Source organism: Canis lupus, chromosome X (assembly GCF_048164855.1).
Source record: "Canis lupus baileyi chromosome X, mCanLup2.hap1, whole genome shotgun sequence".
NCBI classification, from domain to species: Eukaryota; Metazoa; Chordata; class Mammalia; order Carnivora; family Canidae; genus Canis; species Canis lupus.
In genome coordinates this window covers 22,770,213-22,784,998 of record NC_132876.1, presented here as the reverse complement: position 1 = coordinate 22,784,998, position 14,786 = coordinate 22,770,213, and the positions used below count along the sequence as shown (strand labels likewise).

General features: G+C 49.6%; 1 protein-coding gene across 6 annotated transcripts in view; it reads left to right on the top strand.

Moving 5' to 3' along the window:
• Positions 1 to 14,786, top strand: part of BCORL1 (BCL6 corepressor like 1) — a 64,515-nt gene that overhangs the window by 34,612 nt on the left and 15,117 nt on the right. For 5 of the 6 annotated variants that reach the window (XM_072817383.1, XM_072817380.1, XM_072817381.1 and 2 more), the window contains 5 exons: positions 641 to 721; positions 2,716 to 3,105; positions 7,101 to 7,324; positions 11,812 to 12,033; positions 14,338 to 14,504. In XM_072817383.1, coding sequence (XP_072673484.1) covers positions 641 to 721; positions 2,716 to 3,105; positions 7,101 to 7,324; positions 11,812 to 12,033; positions 14,338 to 14,504 — 1,084 coding nt within the window. The remainder of the gene's footprint in view (positions 1 to 640; positions 722 to 2,715; positions 3,106 to 7,100; positions 7,325 to 11,811; positions 12,034 to 14,337; positions 14,505 to 14,786) is intronic. The other variant, XM_072817385.1, reaches the window with a different exon arrangement.

Sequence of the window (14,786 nt, the reverse complement as noted above, 5' to 3'; positions counted from 1 at the left end):
ATCTTGAACCCTTACTATTGAGGGACACACAGTCTGTTTGGAGTAGGGAGGTGTGTACTTAACCTGTACGCTCTACCACTACCAGTTCCTTGGTGCCCTCATCTGAGAGAGACACCCCAGTGTTCCTGTGCATGGTAGCCTGTTTTCATGGCCTTGCCTGTCTGACATGACCTGCCTTTTTCTAGTCTGTTCTTATACAGTAGTTTTCCTTTGTCCACCACTCCCTCCTCCCATCTTCCTGCCTCGCTCGGTGCTCTACAATCCATTGAGGTTGCCCTTGTCTGGGACCTGCCACAGCTTAGTTCTAACCTCGTAGAGGTGCTGTGGCCTTGTAGTCAGACAGGCAGCCAGGCCTTCAGCTTTTGGGCATGCGGCAAATCGATTCTGTACATAGTCTTTTCTTGGGGTCATCAAAAAAGACTCAACTCCCAGTTTTCGAAAACCACCGGGGAGTGCTCCTCCTTCTCCAGGAGATGTACAGAGGTGAGAGCAGCATCAGGAGAGCTAATAAATGTGATCCAGGGAAAACACAAACCCTCCCTTGATTTTTCCACCCAAGCCTCTCCAGCGGGGCTTTCAGTTCTTGGACTCCTGATTGTGATATTTCTGCCTTCTGCCCTAAAACCACACATCGCTCCAGGTTCCTTGGAGAAGAAAGCAAAGAGCAGTTTCCGTGACTTCATCCCCGTGGTTCTGAGCACGCGGACGCGCAGTCAGTCTGGTGAGTGAGGCGGAAGCCGTGGCCCATCTTGGCTCTTCTCTGCAGAGAGAGGTAGAAGTCCGGTCAAGCAATTTTGCTGTTGGCCCAGGTGGAGAGTTGAGAATTGGACCAACTGTGCTTAGATGCTCAGCTCCTTGCAGAGTCAAGAGAGCCCAGGGTGGGGAGGGGAGACATGGCCCAGAATTGTAGGACTGCTTGCTTAGCTTTTCCAAGCAGGGCTTTTCCGAACAGAGATTTGACATCTCTGGTTGGCAGCCAGTGGTGGAAAGAGGAAGGGCCTGTGCCACTTGGGTAAATGTGCCTACTCCAAGCTTTGGCACCTCCTGATTATCAGGGCCAGTCTCATGCACAGATACACAGCCTTTGGACTTACTGCCCTATGTGACAGGTATCAACAAAATAAGAAATGGTCATTGAGTTGTCAGGGCCCATAGAATCACATTTGGTTCCCTGGTTTTGTATTCAGTGTCTAAAAAAAGATAGTTCTCTCTAGCCACCACTGTTGTCTGCTAGTTTCCACATTGGTATGTAGCACTAGAAGTGGTTGCCCTGGTTCACCCGTATTTCCATGCAAAGTGGATAGAATGGGGAAGCAGGGCATGGTGTAAACTCGGCTATCTGACATTCTATTAACTGGCATCTCAGCACATGGAAAGCGCAGTGGTAATTGGGGCTCGTAATGATGGCCTGGAGGCCTTGCAAAATCCTGAAGTGTCTTCTGAATCATCAAAGAGTGATTACATTATGCCCAGTCCCGTTTTACTGTTAAACACATTGTACTGTATTTGATTCTTTGGAAATTGGTGATCCCTGTGTGATCTCTATGGTGATTCCGCATTAACCAGAATATTAGATTAACCAGAACACTTCGTTCCCTGCCCGGTCTGTATATGGAAATTTTACTGGATATTTGCTGTCTTTTAAACAATCTGACTGACTTCAAGCTTTGGTTAAGGGCTGCTCTGTTTGCCTTGAAACCATTTCTTTCTTCTGCTGACCTCGCTTGTGTTTGGGGATTGTCGAGTTAATAGCAAGTCCTTGGGAGAAAGATGGTGGTGTCTCAGAGCTACTTCTGAAGAAGATTGTCAGATCTGCTGTTGTGCTAAACTGGGCCAATTTAGGGTCATATTTTTGTGGTTAGCAGAGTTGAAGGAGGGAGTGGGGATGAAATGGCCTCTGGGCAAGATGATGGAGGTGGGCAGGAAGGGTACCATGACACTAGGGTCCTGGGGAGAGGGGAGAGCAGTGCCTGCCCAGTGGCAGTGAGTAACAGCTGCAGTGGGGAGGAGGGGGCATGCAGGGAGGGAGCTCCACCCCTGGACTCTTGGCCACTTAATAGGAGGTGGGGTCAATGAAAGGGAAGAGGGCCTGGCTGGAGGAGCTTTTGAGTGGGACTAACCCAGGCTGTGTCACATGAAAGGGACTCCTGGCTTCGATCTTCCTGAGACTCTTTTGTGACGATTCTGCTTGTCCAGAGTAGCTCTTTCAGTGAGACTGGTGGTCACATAGTGAGCAGGGGTGGGGGTGCCCTGCTGATCTGCCCTCCCTCACCTACTGCTGAACCCTAATTTCCCGAAGGGCAGGGACCTATGACCCCCTCTTGCTCCTCACATAATGCTGGGCAACTTGTAAGCCACTAAGTCAGAGTTTGTGCAATGAATTAAAGTCATGGCAACATGGATAAGGAAGGGCATGTGGCTTGGATTCTCAATATTTGTGTGGTATACTGGACTCTGTAAAGTGCTTATGGGCTGATTATCTCATTTGAGCCTCATAACAGTCCTGTGAGGCCAGTAAGGCAGAGAACAGTGTCCCTGTTTTATAGAGAAGGAAACAGAAGTGAAGGAACTTTCCCAGAGCACACAACTAATAACTGGCAGAGCCTGAACTTGAACCCAGACCTTCAAGCTTCTAATCCAGGGCACTTGCTTCGACATCGTACTCTTTGTCCTTTGAAGAGGTACCTGACCGTCCTCTGTACATCCCGTCCACAGGAAGCATCTGTAGCTCCTTTGCTGGTATGGCAGACAGTGACATGGGAAGCCAGGAGGTCTTCCCCACAGAGGAGGAAGAAGATGTGACCCCCACCCCAGCTAAGCGTCGAAAGGTGAGGAAGACCCAACGGGACACCCAGTATCGCAGCCACCATGCCCAGGACAAAACTCTGCTGAGCCAGGGCCGCCGGCATCTATGGCGAGCCCGAGAAATGCCCTGGAGGACAGAGGCTGCCCGTCAAATGTGGGACACCAATGAGGAGGAGGAGGAAGAAGAGGAGGAAGGCCTGGTGAAGAGGAAGAAGCGGAGACGACAGAAGAGCCGAAAATATCAGACTGGAGAGTACCTGACAGAGCAAGAAGAAGAGCAGCAGCGGAAAGGGAGAGCAGGTAAGGCAGGCTGGGGGCTTGTGCCCCAGTGAGCTGCTGTCACTCGTCCCCAAACCACAGTGATGTTGGCCTCTGGGGACCCTCGGGCATTCTGGGTGTTCCCATCTCTGCCTTCTCTTCGCCAGCCAAAGGCCTCTGCACCCATAGAAACCTGGTGCTATGAGCTCCAGCTGCCAGAGGGGGTCACTCAACTCCAGTCCCAAGGTTTTGGCTTGGGGTTCAGATCGAATGAGTCTGGACTGACCTGCAGGTGAGCGGAGGACATGAAGGCCCGAGCCCTCGTATAAGAGTCTGAACCTGTGGGCAAGGCCACAGTGGCATCCTTGGCCTAGAACAACTCGTTACCAGGGAGTTCTCTGGTTGGCTTGAGGGGAGCTGGGTCTTGGGAGGTTGGATTCTCTCTCCTAGAATCCTGGGTTCAAGAAGAAAGAGGCATTGGCTGCCTTTCCTGGGATGCCTCCAGCCCCTACACTAAAAAGAAGTACAAAGTTTCCTCAAGTTAACAGAAGAACTTCAAGTAGAAGCGGGCACAACTTTGCTTTCTCAATTAAAGCTACAAAGGTTATTAAGAGGCAGAGTGAAGCTTTGAGGTGACCTGAGGTGGCATCATTTTTTGTTGGACCTGAGTTGGAAAAGCAGGCAGACCAAGGAGAAACCCAGGCTTTCTTTGGCTACATCAGATGCATCATATGTAATCGTGGAGGCACAGACTGTCACCAAAGTTAATTTATCAGTGTATCAGTATGTTCGGCTAAGTACTGTTTGGGCCCATTCCTCATGGTTTTTTTTTTTGGGGGGGGGCACATTTCTGTAGTGGATTTCTAGATGAGCAAAAAGTGTGTCTCTGGGTTCCATAAGAGCACATCTGTCTCTTGCTCTCTCCCTCTGACCTCTGCCCTTGAAGCAACAATTGATTGTCTCTGATAATGTATGTATCTTGAGCCACTGGGAAATATCTACAGTCTCCCTTTTCTTGAAAACTGAATAACTGCGTTCTGAGGGGGTAGTAGATTCTGGCTTTGCTGCAATGCAAAGACGGCTAAACCTCATTTCCAGTTCTGTTTAAGTAGAGATGTATACGATGCCATCCCTACACTGCAGAGGACAATGGAGCTCATTTTCATCAACTGTATGAGAGAATGGAAATAATTTTCCCTTTTTCCTGCCAGAGCCATAAGGGATCGGTCAGGAATGAGGTGTCAAGCCATTGGTCTCAGCCACTTGTGTTAGGATGAAGAGGAACTTTTGTGTCACCCAGTCTTCTCTAAGGAGAGCTGGTTTCCTACAAGCTTGGACGCTTCCTGTGGAACTTACTGGTTTTGGAATCAGAAGGACCTTCGAGGTTACCTGGTTCTGTTTTCCACCCAAAGCAGAGATCTCTGGAACACTGCACTGTTGACAGGTGGCCTTTACTTAAACACCTCCAGGATCATGGAGAACACTGCTTAGCAAGGCATCCTGTTTGATTTGGGGGCAGCTTCAATTGTTGGAACGCAGGTTATTATCCCTCCACGCACATGTCTAAGGGTCTTGAGTCAAGGCTGTTGGCTTTGGCTTATGGTTTGGTTATCTTTCTCCAGACTGATGGTGACACCTTCATGAAGAGATTGCCTGGCAAACATCTCTCTTCTCAGGAAAGCTCGGATCCTTCCTATTACTACCTATCTTTGAGGTTGACATCAGGTAGTCAGGCAGAGGCCAAACTATAGATAGGTCACCCTACTTCTGTCTGAGTCTCATGGCCTTTTCGTTTTTTTTTTTTTTAAGGATTTTATTTATTTATTTATTTGAGAGAGAGAGAGAGAGCATGTTGTGCACTAGTAGGTGGGGAGGGGCAAAAGGAGAGGGAAAAGCAGACTCCCTGCTGAGCGTGAAGCCCAACGCTCCTCCATCCCAGGATCCCGAGATCATGACCTGAGCTGAAGTCAGACGCTTAACCGCTTAACCGGCTGAGCCACCCAGGCACCCTCATGACCTTTTGTTTTGTCCTGGACTTTGGTATCTCCCTCCTTGACCTGCAGAGGGGATAGGAAGAGCCACTTCCACTCACACACCTACTACTTCCACTCTGTTTCTTTCCGTGCTACTCTGAAGTTCTTGCTCCACTGCAATTGAATAAACTCTAGAGCCTGCCCTGCCCTGGGTAAACGGTGTAGGGAGCTACTGCTTTTCCTGTGGTGGTGAATGCTGTAATATGGCTTCCCCATGTTTCCTGAGGTCCTCCCTCACAAGGCATAGTTCTGTTCCTTCCTCTTTTGCCTCAGCCCAGACTTGCATCAAAAGCCCTGGTTTAGAATGTTCTGGTTGGAATTGCCATTAGAAGCCATGTAACACAACAGTTATTGGACAGATGTGGGGACCCACTGGTGGGTTGGGGCTAGTTGGGAGAAAGGACTGGTATGACAGCTGGCCTTCTAAGAGCTGTATGTAACCTAGAGCCAATTCCTCATACTCTAGTGATGGCTCCAACATCTGGATTTGCCCTTGGTAATGTCATATGTAAGAATACATGCCATAGTCGAAGGAGGCGAGTTAAGAACTCTTGGATCTTGCTTAACCCCCTTGGTTCACAAATTGGAGAAACTGAGGCTGCAGTTATTCATTTCCTAGACATCCTGATCTTTTGCCATCTGTTCAGTTCTGTGGGGGAAATAAAGAACACATGGGCAAGGCCCTCCCTAAGTAGCTTGCACTGTGATAATACGATAAGGATGACTTCTTTATAGCACCTTATAAAGGGGTTTTGTATATGTTACTTCATTTAATTCTCACACCAATCCTCTGAGGTGGAATGTATCTTCTCCATTTTACAGACATAGAAACTGAGGCTGTAGGAGATTATGACTTGCCTCCAGCCAATCATACAGTAGTGGCCAAGCCATGTAACACTAATATTAGTTAAGAGATGAGGGTAAACCCAATCTATCCCCTCTATACATGGGGTTTAGGACTGACCTGTGAGATGAGGCTGTTGGCACTGAAGCTCCCAGTGCCACTCAGGGATCTGTGCTCTGCATGTGGAAAGAGCTATAAGAATCACAGCACACTTTCTCTTTCATTGTTTTTTTTTTTTTTACAAAAGATTTTATTTATTTATTGTAGACAACAAGAGTATATGTGAGTATGTGTGCCAGGCAAGTTGGGGGAGGAGCAGACTGTGAGGGAGAGAGAAGGGGAAAGAATCTCCAGCAGACTCCATGCTGAGCTTGGAGCCTGACTCGGGGCTCAATCCTACCACTCTAAGATCATGACCTGAGCTGAAACCAAGAGTCAGCCACTCAACTGACTGAGCCACCCAGGGGCCCCTTGAATCGCAGCCATGCTTTTTGAATCCAGAAAGTGCTTTGTCTAGTGAGCTGTGGCTGAGATGTTGTCCAGTGTATTCCAGTGACTTGATTTTCAACCAGGGCAGACAGCAGCTTTCTGTGACTGCCCACCAGCTAAGTAGGCCCATGGCACCTTATGGTTTCAGGGAATTTTTGTGGCTTCGATCTTGGTATCCTCAGAGAGTGACCAACCAGGCAGTCAGGTAGGAGAGCTGAGGCAATGAAGGAAGACTTCTCCATTTACGCCCCACCCTAGTATACTTCATACTTTGCTTCAGCAGAGCTGCTAAATTTGTTTTCACACTGGAATGGAGAGAGAGACCAAAGCGATGGGGGAAGAGCTGAAAAGAAAGCTCTGATTTGCTCTGGGCTACGGGGGAAATCCTTTTAAAATTACCCTCATCTTGGGGACAGTTAGATGGGCTGCCCCCTGCTGGCAGGGCTGGGAGTCATCACCAGCTTGGAGAGAAGGGATTTTGATACTGAGGTAGTGTCCACTTGAGAGACATTTAGTGGAATTGTTGGCACCACACTAGACACTGGTAGCTGATAGACAACTTGGCATTGAGATTCTAATCCCCAAAACCTTCTGATTCATCTTAGAGGAAGGCATTGCTTTTCTGTGTTCCATTTCCCTGATACCCATTTTTTCCTGTTTCTTGCCTTCAGATTTAAAGGCCCGTAAGCAGAAGACTTCCTCCCAAAGTTCGGAGCACCGCCTCAGGAACAGGAACCTTCTCTTGCCCAACAAAGCCCAGGGGATCTCAGATTCACCAAATGGTTTCCTCCCAAATAACCTGGAGGAGCCAGCCTGCCTTGAAAATTCAGAAAAGCCATCGGGAAAACGAAAGTGCAAGACCAAGCACATGGCAAATGTCTCAGAAGAGGCAAAGGTACCGTTGCCATTGAGGGGAGTTGATGGGAAGGGAGCAGGCTAGGATGGCGGGCTTTCTAGAGGCTCCCCGATCCATAGTCCTCTGAGTGAGTGAGTGAGTGGATGGGGAGGACCAAATTAACTCATATATTGTTTTAAGATTTTATCTCTTTATTTCAGAGAGAGAGAGAGAGAGAGAGAGAGACAAGCATAAGCATCAACAGTGGGAAGGGCAGAGAGAGAAGCAGACTCCCTGCTAAGCAAGGAGCCAGACACAGGATTCAATCCCAGGACCCAGACACAGGACTCAATCCCAGGACCCTGGGATCATGACCTAAGCTGAAGGCAGCTAGTTTACTTGACTGACTGAGCCACCCAGGCACCCCTTAACTCATATTTATTAAAGTATTTTGAAGTGGTTCTAGAAGAGTTGGGGGTTGCATTTGAAGAATGGAAACTAAAGTTATAGTTAACAAGAGTCTGCAAGCTCTCAGGTTTGGTTCTTAATGGCTTTTCCTCAACAGTCCTTGGATCTCCTTTGAGTTAAGAAAGAGTTGAAGAATATGGCAGGATGTTAGCCTGAATAGCTTGTTAACATCCAATCAAGAAGCTTTTGTCTGAGCTTAACTCCCTGGAAACCAGTCAGAGTTTTCTGAATCAATCAAGGTAGAAAACAACTTGTAGAAGCAAGGATGTTGATGTCCAGACAAAGGTTACTTGAGGGTAGAGCTGAAGGAGTTATAGCTGCCCTTCCCCATCCCCAGCTCACCAGTTCTTTGCTTCTACAGGAAGCAGAGGAACAGGCAAGTGGGCACTCACCAATCAGTAGCCAGGCCAGCATTCTAGAATCCCTGTTCATAATTGACATCTTTTTGGGGGTCTGATGTTCACATCATGGGTTTCGGGTTCTACATTGTACCATTTGAAAAAAAAAATCACATAGTCCTCAGTCCTCAGTAAGCTTTACATTTGAGAGAATCAAAGATCCAGGCTCAAATGTCATTGGCGACCCCCCCCAAAAAAAAAAGATCATACTGGGTTTGTTTGGTGGTTGGATTTTTCTAGCTCTTTCCAGCTCCAGAGCAGGGATCCCTGGGTGGCACTGGCAAAAGGTGGGAGACCCAGGTGTTCATCTCCCCCTCTTTTTTCCCTTCCTCCTAGAATCTGGTTCTAGCTCAGACAAGGTATTCAAGCTTATTTCCTCATCCTTAAAAATGGAGATGATACTTCACATCCTTTCTATCTCACAAGGGTGCTTGGAGGAACAAAGGAGGCAATGGACTTAAAAGGCTTTGATAACTGTAAAGTGCTCTTTGAGGTTGGTGTACACTCTTGAGCTTCAGGTCAAGGCAAGGATGAGAGAACAGAGGCATGGAGTGGCAAGATAGTAGTGACCATTCCCTCAGACCCCCGGGGCGGGGGAGGAAGAAAGAACTCTGCTTTGTGCTGAGAGCTCCGTTCACATGGTTGTCCTTAATTCCCACAACAGCTGTTAGAGGTGGGCATTGTTGTCCTCATTTTATGATGAGGAAACTGAGGCTCTGGGAGGCTAGGGGTCTTGCACGAGGTCACCCAGTGGTTCTAAGTGACAGAGTGGGGACACGAAACAGACCTGACTGCCCAGGCTCTTTCTATGGGCCTCCACCCTATGAATGGGTGGCTTCTGTCTGTATCTGGGAGACATCGGGGGTGGGGGCGGCCAGTCAGGGACACACTGCAATGCTGAGCAGCTCTGGTGAAAGGTGGGTGTCCCCCTCCTCTTCCCCTGCTACTCCTCCCCAGACACTCAGATGGCCCTGTCCCACACAAAGGTGACCAGCCTCCTGACATTCAGCGGCACACGCTGATAGTTGTGTCTGGTTATTCCGCCTGGCACTGTGTCTGCTGAAATGTTCCTCCGAGAGAGGTTCTGTCCCTTCACAGAACCTCCCTTTCTCCCTCCTGCCTTTCTTTCTTTCCCAGTCACCACCACCTGCTCTGGATGCCCCCATGGCACGGTGCTTTGTAGTGGGAAGTGAGGTGGGGGGAGGGTGGGGGATGTGCCTGCAACACTAAAGCTGGGGCACTGGCCAAAGACTTCTTCCCACAGGGGCTCTTAGCCAGGGGGGATGAAGGGAGGGGCGGGGCCCCCCATTTATCCTTGCTCCTCCCCTTCTCAGGCAGCTTCCGTTGTCTCTGGCAGCTCTTGCCCCCAGAAGGAGTGTTACCCTTTGGCTCCTGACTTGGCTTAGCAAAAACCTGGGAACTTTACCCTGCATTCTCCAGTATTGCCATTATCTACCTCTGTCCTCGTGGCAGTAGAGCAAAACTCTACACTCATAGGCAGTGCCTTCCTGCTAGTGACTGGGCCTCTCCTCCCTTTAGGAACAGGGATGGATAGCAGCTCTGGTTGTCTTGGGATTTACTAGAGGAGACAAATGCCCTGGGCTCTGGTCTTTTCCCTGCTGCCATTACTTTCTGGACTTTATGATTTTCTAGGTAACTTTTCTGTCTGCCCAGGGCTCTGCACAGAGATGGCTTGAATCAAGTCAACAAATATTTGTTGTGATGATGTGTCCAGCCCCGAGAAAAGTGTGTAAGGAACAAAAGAGAAGATGACAATATAAAACCAACCCTGAAGGAGCTTCAAATCTAGAAGGGGAGACCAGACTTGTCCATGAAATAGTGGAAGGAAGTTAAAAGCCTGGCACCAGGCACCAGATTGTTGTAGGCTAGGTGTTCTGAGTATGCGGAGAAGAAGGCTAGAGTGTTGTAGAATGTTATAGAAGACATAGGATTTTCATGAGATTTGGATAAGTGGTATGTATGAGTTGATTATTGTGGTCTGACAGATTACCCTCAAACTTAGCAGCTCAACACAACAAACATACTATCTTCCACAGCTACTAGGGTTCAGGGACTCATGAGCAGCTTAGTTGGGTCTGGCTTAGGGTCTCCCATGAGGTTGCAGTCAGGGTATCATCCAGGGCTCCATTAAACCAAAGGCTTGACTGGGGCAGGAAAGTCCACTTCCAGAGGGGCTCTCCCACATGGCTGGTCATTGGCAGGAGACACCTTCTCTCCTTGCCCTGTGGGCATCTCCAAAGGACTGCTTGAGTGTCCTCGTGATGTGGCAGCTGGTTTCCCCCAGAACAAGTGATTCAAAAGAGAGTGAGGCCGAAGTCACATTGTCTTTTAGGAAATGGCTTTGGGAGTCACACACTGTCACCCTTGCACTCTCCTGTTGGCTACACCAGTCAGTCCTGTCCAGTGGGGCGGCAGGGGGTGCTATGTAAGAGCACAAATATCAAGAGGGGTCATCAGGGACCATATTAGTAGCTGGTGAGGGCAAAGTCTGCCCCCTGGGTGCCTAATGATTCATGTCCCTCCCACATGCAAGGCTGACCCACCTCTCCCCAAGGCCCCCTGAAGTTTTGTCCAGTTAGGATGTCAGCTCCCAGTTTATTTATTTTTATTTTTTAAATTTTATTTATCTGAGAGAGAGAGAGAGAGAGAGAGAGAGAGAGAGAGAGCATGAACAAAGGCAGAGGCAGAGAGAGAAGCAGACTCTCTATTAAGTGGGGAGCCCGACACAGGGCTCCATCCCAAGACCCTGAGATCATGACCTGAGCTGGAGGCAGATGCTTAATGGACTGAGCCACCTAGGTGCCCCCAGTTCCCAATTTAGAATCTCATCATCTAAATTAGGTCCAGGTGCAGATGAGGCTCCTTGGGTCTGGTTACTTGAGTACAGTTGCTAGAACACAGTACTTCCTCATCTGATGAGCCCATGAGGGAGAAAGTGAAGCTCAGAGAGGTTAGGCCTTAACCCAGGTCTTGTAGCTAGTGGGTGGCATAGGCAAGATTCCAGACCTAGGTCTGTCTGACTCTTGAGCCTGAGTGCTTTCTACTACCCGATGTGGGCATGAATGTGATCTAGGGCTGTGGTACAGAGGAAGGTGGGAAGAGGCTGGGGCAGGTTATTAAAATTTTATTTATTTATTTATTTTTAAAGATTTCATTTATTTATCCATGAGAGACAGAGAGAGAGAGAGAGAGAGAGAGAGAGAGAGAGAGGCAGAGACACAGGCAGAGGGAGAAGCAAGCTCCACGCAGGAAGCCCGATGTGGGACTCGATCCCCGGTCTCCAGGATCATGCCCTGGACTGAAGGTGGCACTAAACCACTGAGCCACCCGGGCTGCCCAGAAGGTAGGCTTTTGCAACAAGAGTGAAGGCCTTAGCAGCTATGCCTCTCCAGTCAAAGATACCTGTCTCCGCTTCTCTATTCTCAGTTCACTTCGATGATTTAGAAATAGGACTTGTAAAAACAAATGGAAATTGAGGCAGGTAAAGAAGGCACGCAGGGTCCTTGGGGGAAGCTGGGATGTCTCCTCCGTCTCTGATTTCCAATCCCTTGATCATTTGCTGGCGTATGTGATTGAGGAGTTGAGTCCCTTGGCATCTACTCCTTGGGTAGGAATAGATGGGAATCTGCGCTGATCCAGGACCCCATTTCTGCTTTCCAGGGCAAAGGTCGTTGGAGCCAGCAGAAGACACGATCTCCCAAATCTCCCACTCCAGCAAAACCCACGGAACCATGCACACCCTCTAAGTCCCGAAGTGCCGGCCCAGAGGAGGCCTCTGAGTCACCTACAGCCCGGCAGATCCCCCCAGAGGCACGTCGGCTCATAGTGAACAAAAATGCAGGCGAGACTCTCCTGCAGCGGGCGGCCCGTCTTGGCTATAAGGTAGGGAAATCCCCCAGTGGCATGATGCCACTGCCCTGGCATCTGCAGAGAAGCTTCCATGACTCTTCTGGGGCTTGGGCAGGGCTTTGTTTGGGGCTTCAGCCTCCACTGGACTCTCTTCTACTGCCCACATGGCCTCTGGGGCCACCTGGCTGCCCTCATGGAGTATGGGAATGCAGGCTCGTTTGAATATCAATTGGGAATGAAAATAATTGAAAAATTGCTAATCCAACACATTCTTAGACCAGAAATGGGATTTTGATGTTGTCTTGAATTTTTCTTTGTGGTGCTTCCCACCCTACTCAGAGAGGAACAGGGGCTCCTGCTTACTCTTCATACCCTCTGGCTCCCCCTCATTTCGGCTTCCAATAGCAGACGAGTCAGTAGTGCTTCGGAGGGGCAGGGCTGGGCTCCACTTCCGAGAGGCTACTTCCCTGTGGGTTGGAAAGAAAGCAGGAAAGGAAGCTGGCATTTGTCAAGCATCACTTTTGTCCCATTAAGAGCTCTGAATTCTTCATATCATTTTATCTTTACCACTGACCTATGGAGATAGGTTTTATTAGCCCCGTTTTACACACAAGAACATCAAGGCTTAGCACTACTAAATGATGTGTCCAAGACCATTCAACTAGTCTGAGTTCACACCAGGGTGTTTTTGATTCCCACATGCCAGGGTAGGGTGGAAGCCTACTCCAAGACCATAATTCAATTTTGTTGTCAGATATTTTTTTTTTTTTAATTTTTATTTATTTATGATAGTCACAGAGAGAGAGAGAGAGGCGCAGAGACACAGGCAGAGGGAGAAGCAGGCTCCATGCACCGGGAGCCCGACGTGGGATTCGATCCCGGGTCTCCAGGATCGCGCCCTGGGCCAAAGGCAGGCGCCAAACCGCTGCGCCACCCAGGGATCCCCATGTTGTCAGATATTTTTGTTGATATGAACTCCTTGACCAGGAATCTTTGCCCACCACACTGATGAGTTCCTAAGGATTTGCCCTTAAGGGTAGAGCTGCTGGGTTTTAGAGCAGGCCTTGATTTCTTTAAGGCTTCCAATACGTATAACTGACTCACTTAAAGATGGTTGCACTCCCAGCCAGGCTGGTCGGCACAGGAGAACTGCCTTGACAGTGTCTCACTGGCAAGCTGCCCATCTTTCTTGAGCACCTAGTGTGGGGGCCGGGATAGGTGCCGAGGGAGATCTAAGGAGAAAAGATGACCAACCCCTGCCCTCAAGTTTAATCTTCTTTTACCTGGGGCCAAACCAGCAAGTAAGAGACCACAGCAGAGAGAACCAACCAAGACAGGCCAGGAGCGGGTTGGGCAGCCTGCCACGGGAGGGAGGAGTAGTCTGAGGCCTGAGGGAATAGGTGAACGCTGTCTGCATTGGTGCGGGTAGGGGGCCTTGCACTCTCCCGGGTACAGGGAGCATGATAGTTCCTATATCCAAGAGATGGCAGCTCCAGCACAAGCGCACACTCCCTTGCATGTTCGCTCATTTCCTCACTCACCCGTTCTAGCCGACCAGCCTGTGAGCTAGCTGTCAGACAGGATGCTTAAGCCACCCATGTTGCCCAGGCCTGGGAGAAGGCTGGTAATGGGCCCCTGGTCCTGCTGCCCACTTCTTCCCCTCCCCCTCAGCTTATCCACTGACTTCATGCCAGACTAGCTGGGGTGCTTGCTTCTAGTCCTGGAGTCCTGCCTCAGGTCCTATGCTGTAGCCCAGGGAAACTAATCACTAGTATATGAATGAATGGCCACACTGGATTATTCTCAGAGCAATCCCGATTTGAGGGGAGGGCTAGAACTGGGACAGCGCTTGAAACAATTAAAACCAGCATCCATGGATAGCACTCAAACCAATTCTTTCCTCCTTGTACTCCAATTACCATCAGAGGCTGTGCTTGCCACCACCTGCCTTATCTCTGGTCTTCTGCTGCCTTGCAAAGCCCCAGACTAGGGAACCAGTGCTCAGGGAGTTGAGGCCTGAGAGTTTGAGCTCTGGGCGGGCAGGTGAGTCTCTCTGCGGACCTCACAACAACAACTCACACCAGATCAGTGAGTATTCTTGGTCAAAAGAAATGTCTCCCCACTGCTAAGGAAATAGCCCAGAATGGAGACCCTGGCCATGGCATCTCAAGACTGACTTTGTCGACAAAAGATTTCAAGACATGCCCCTTAGTCCCTGGAATAAAGTGCAGGCCCTACGACTTCCTCTTTGGACATTTGGAGACCTTCGAACCTACTTGGGGTGATTTCAAGAATTTAGGCCTCTCTTTGCTCACGGAGCCATCCCTGTCCCTATAGGACGTCGTGCTCTACTGCCTCCAGAAGGACAGTGAAGACGTGAATCACCGCGACAACGCTGGCTACACGGCCCTGCATGAGGCCTGCTCCAGGGGCTGGACTGACATCCTGAACATCCTGCTGGAGCACGGGGCCAATGTGAACTGCAGCGCGCAGGATGGCACAAGGCAAGAAGGCCACTCCCCCCCCCTCCTGTCGTGTCCCGTCCGTCCGTCCGTCCCCCCGACCTCTCTCCAAAGAATCTGCTGCAGCCTGGACCTTCCCAGCACACCAGGCCTCGTCAGGAAGTATTTCTTGGGAAGACCCTGGACTGCAGGGGGAGGCAGTTTAGGGCAGGAGGTGGGGGGAATATATTCCTAGCTGGCCAGTCCACACTGGCAACTAAAGGGAGGTGAGGGTTATCCAGGGATCATCCTATCAAATGTAGCTTTACCAGAAACAGCACTCAG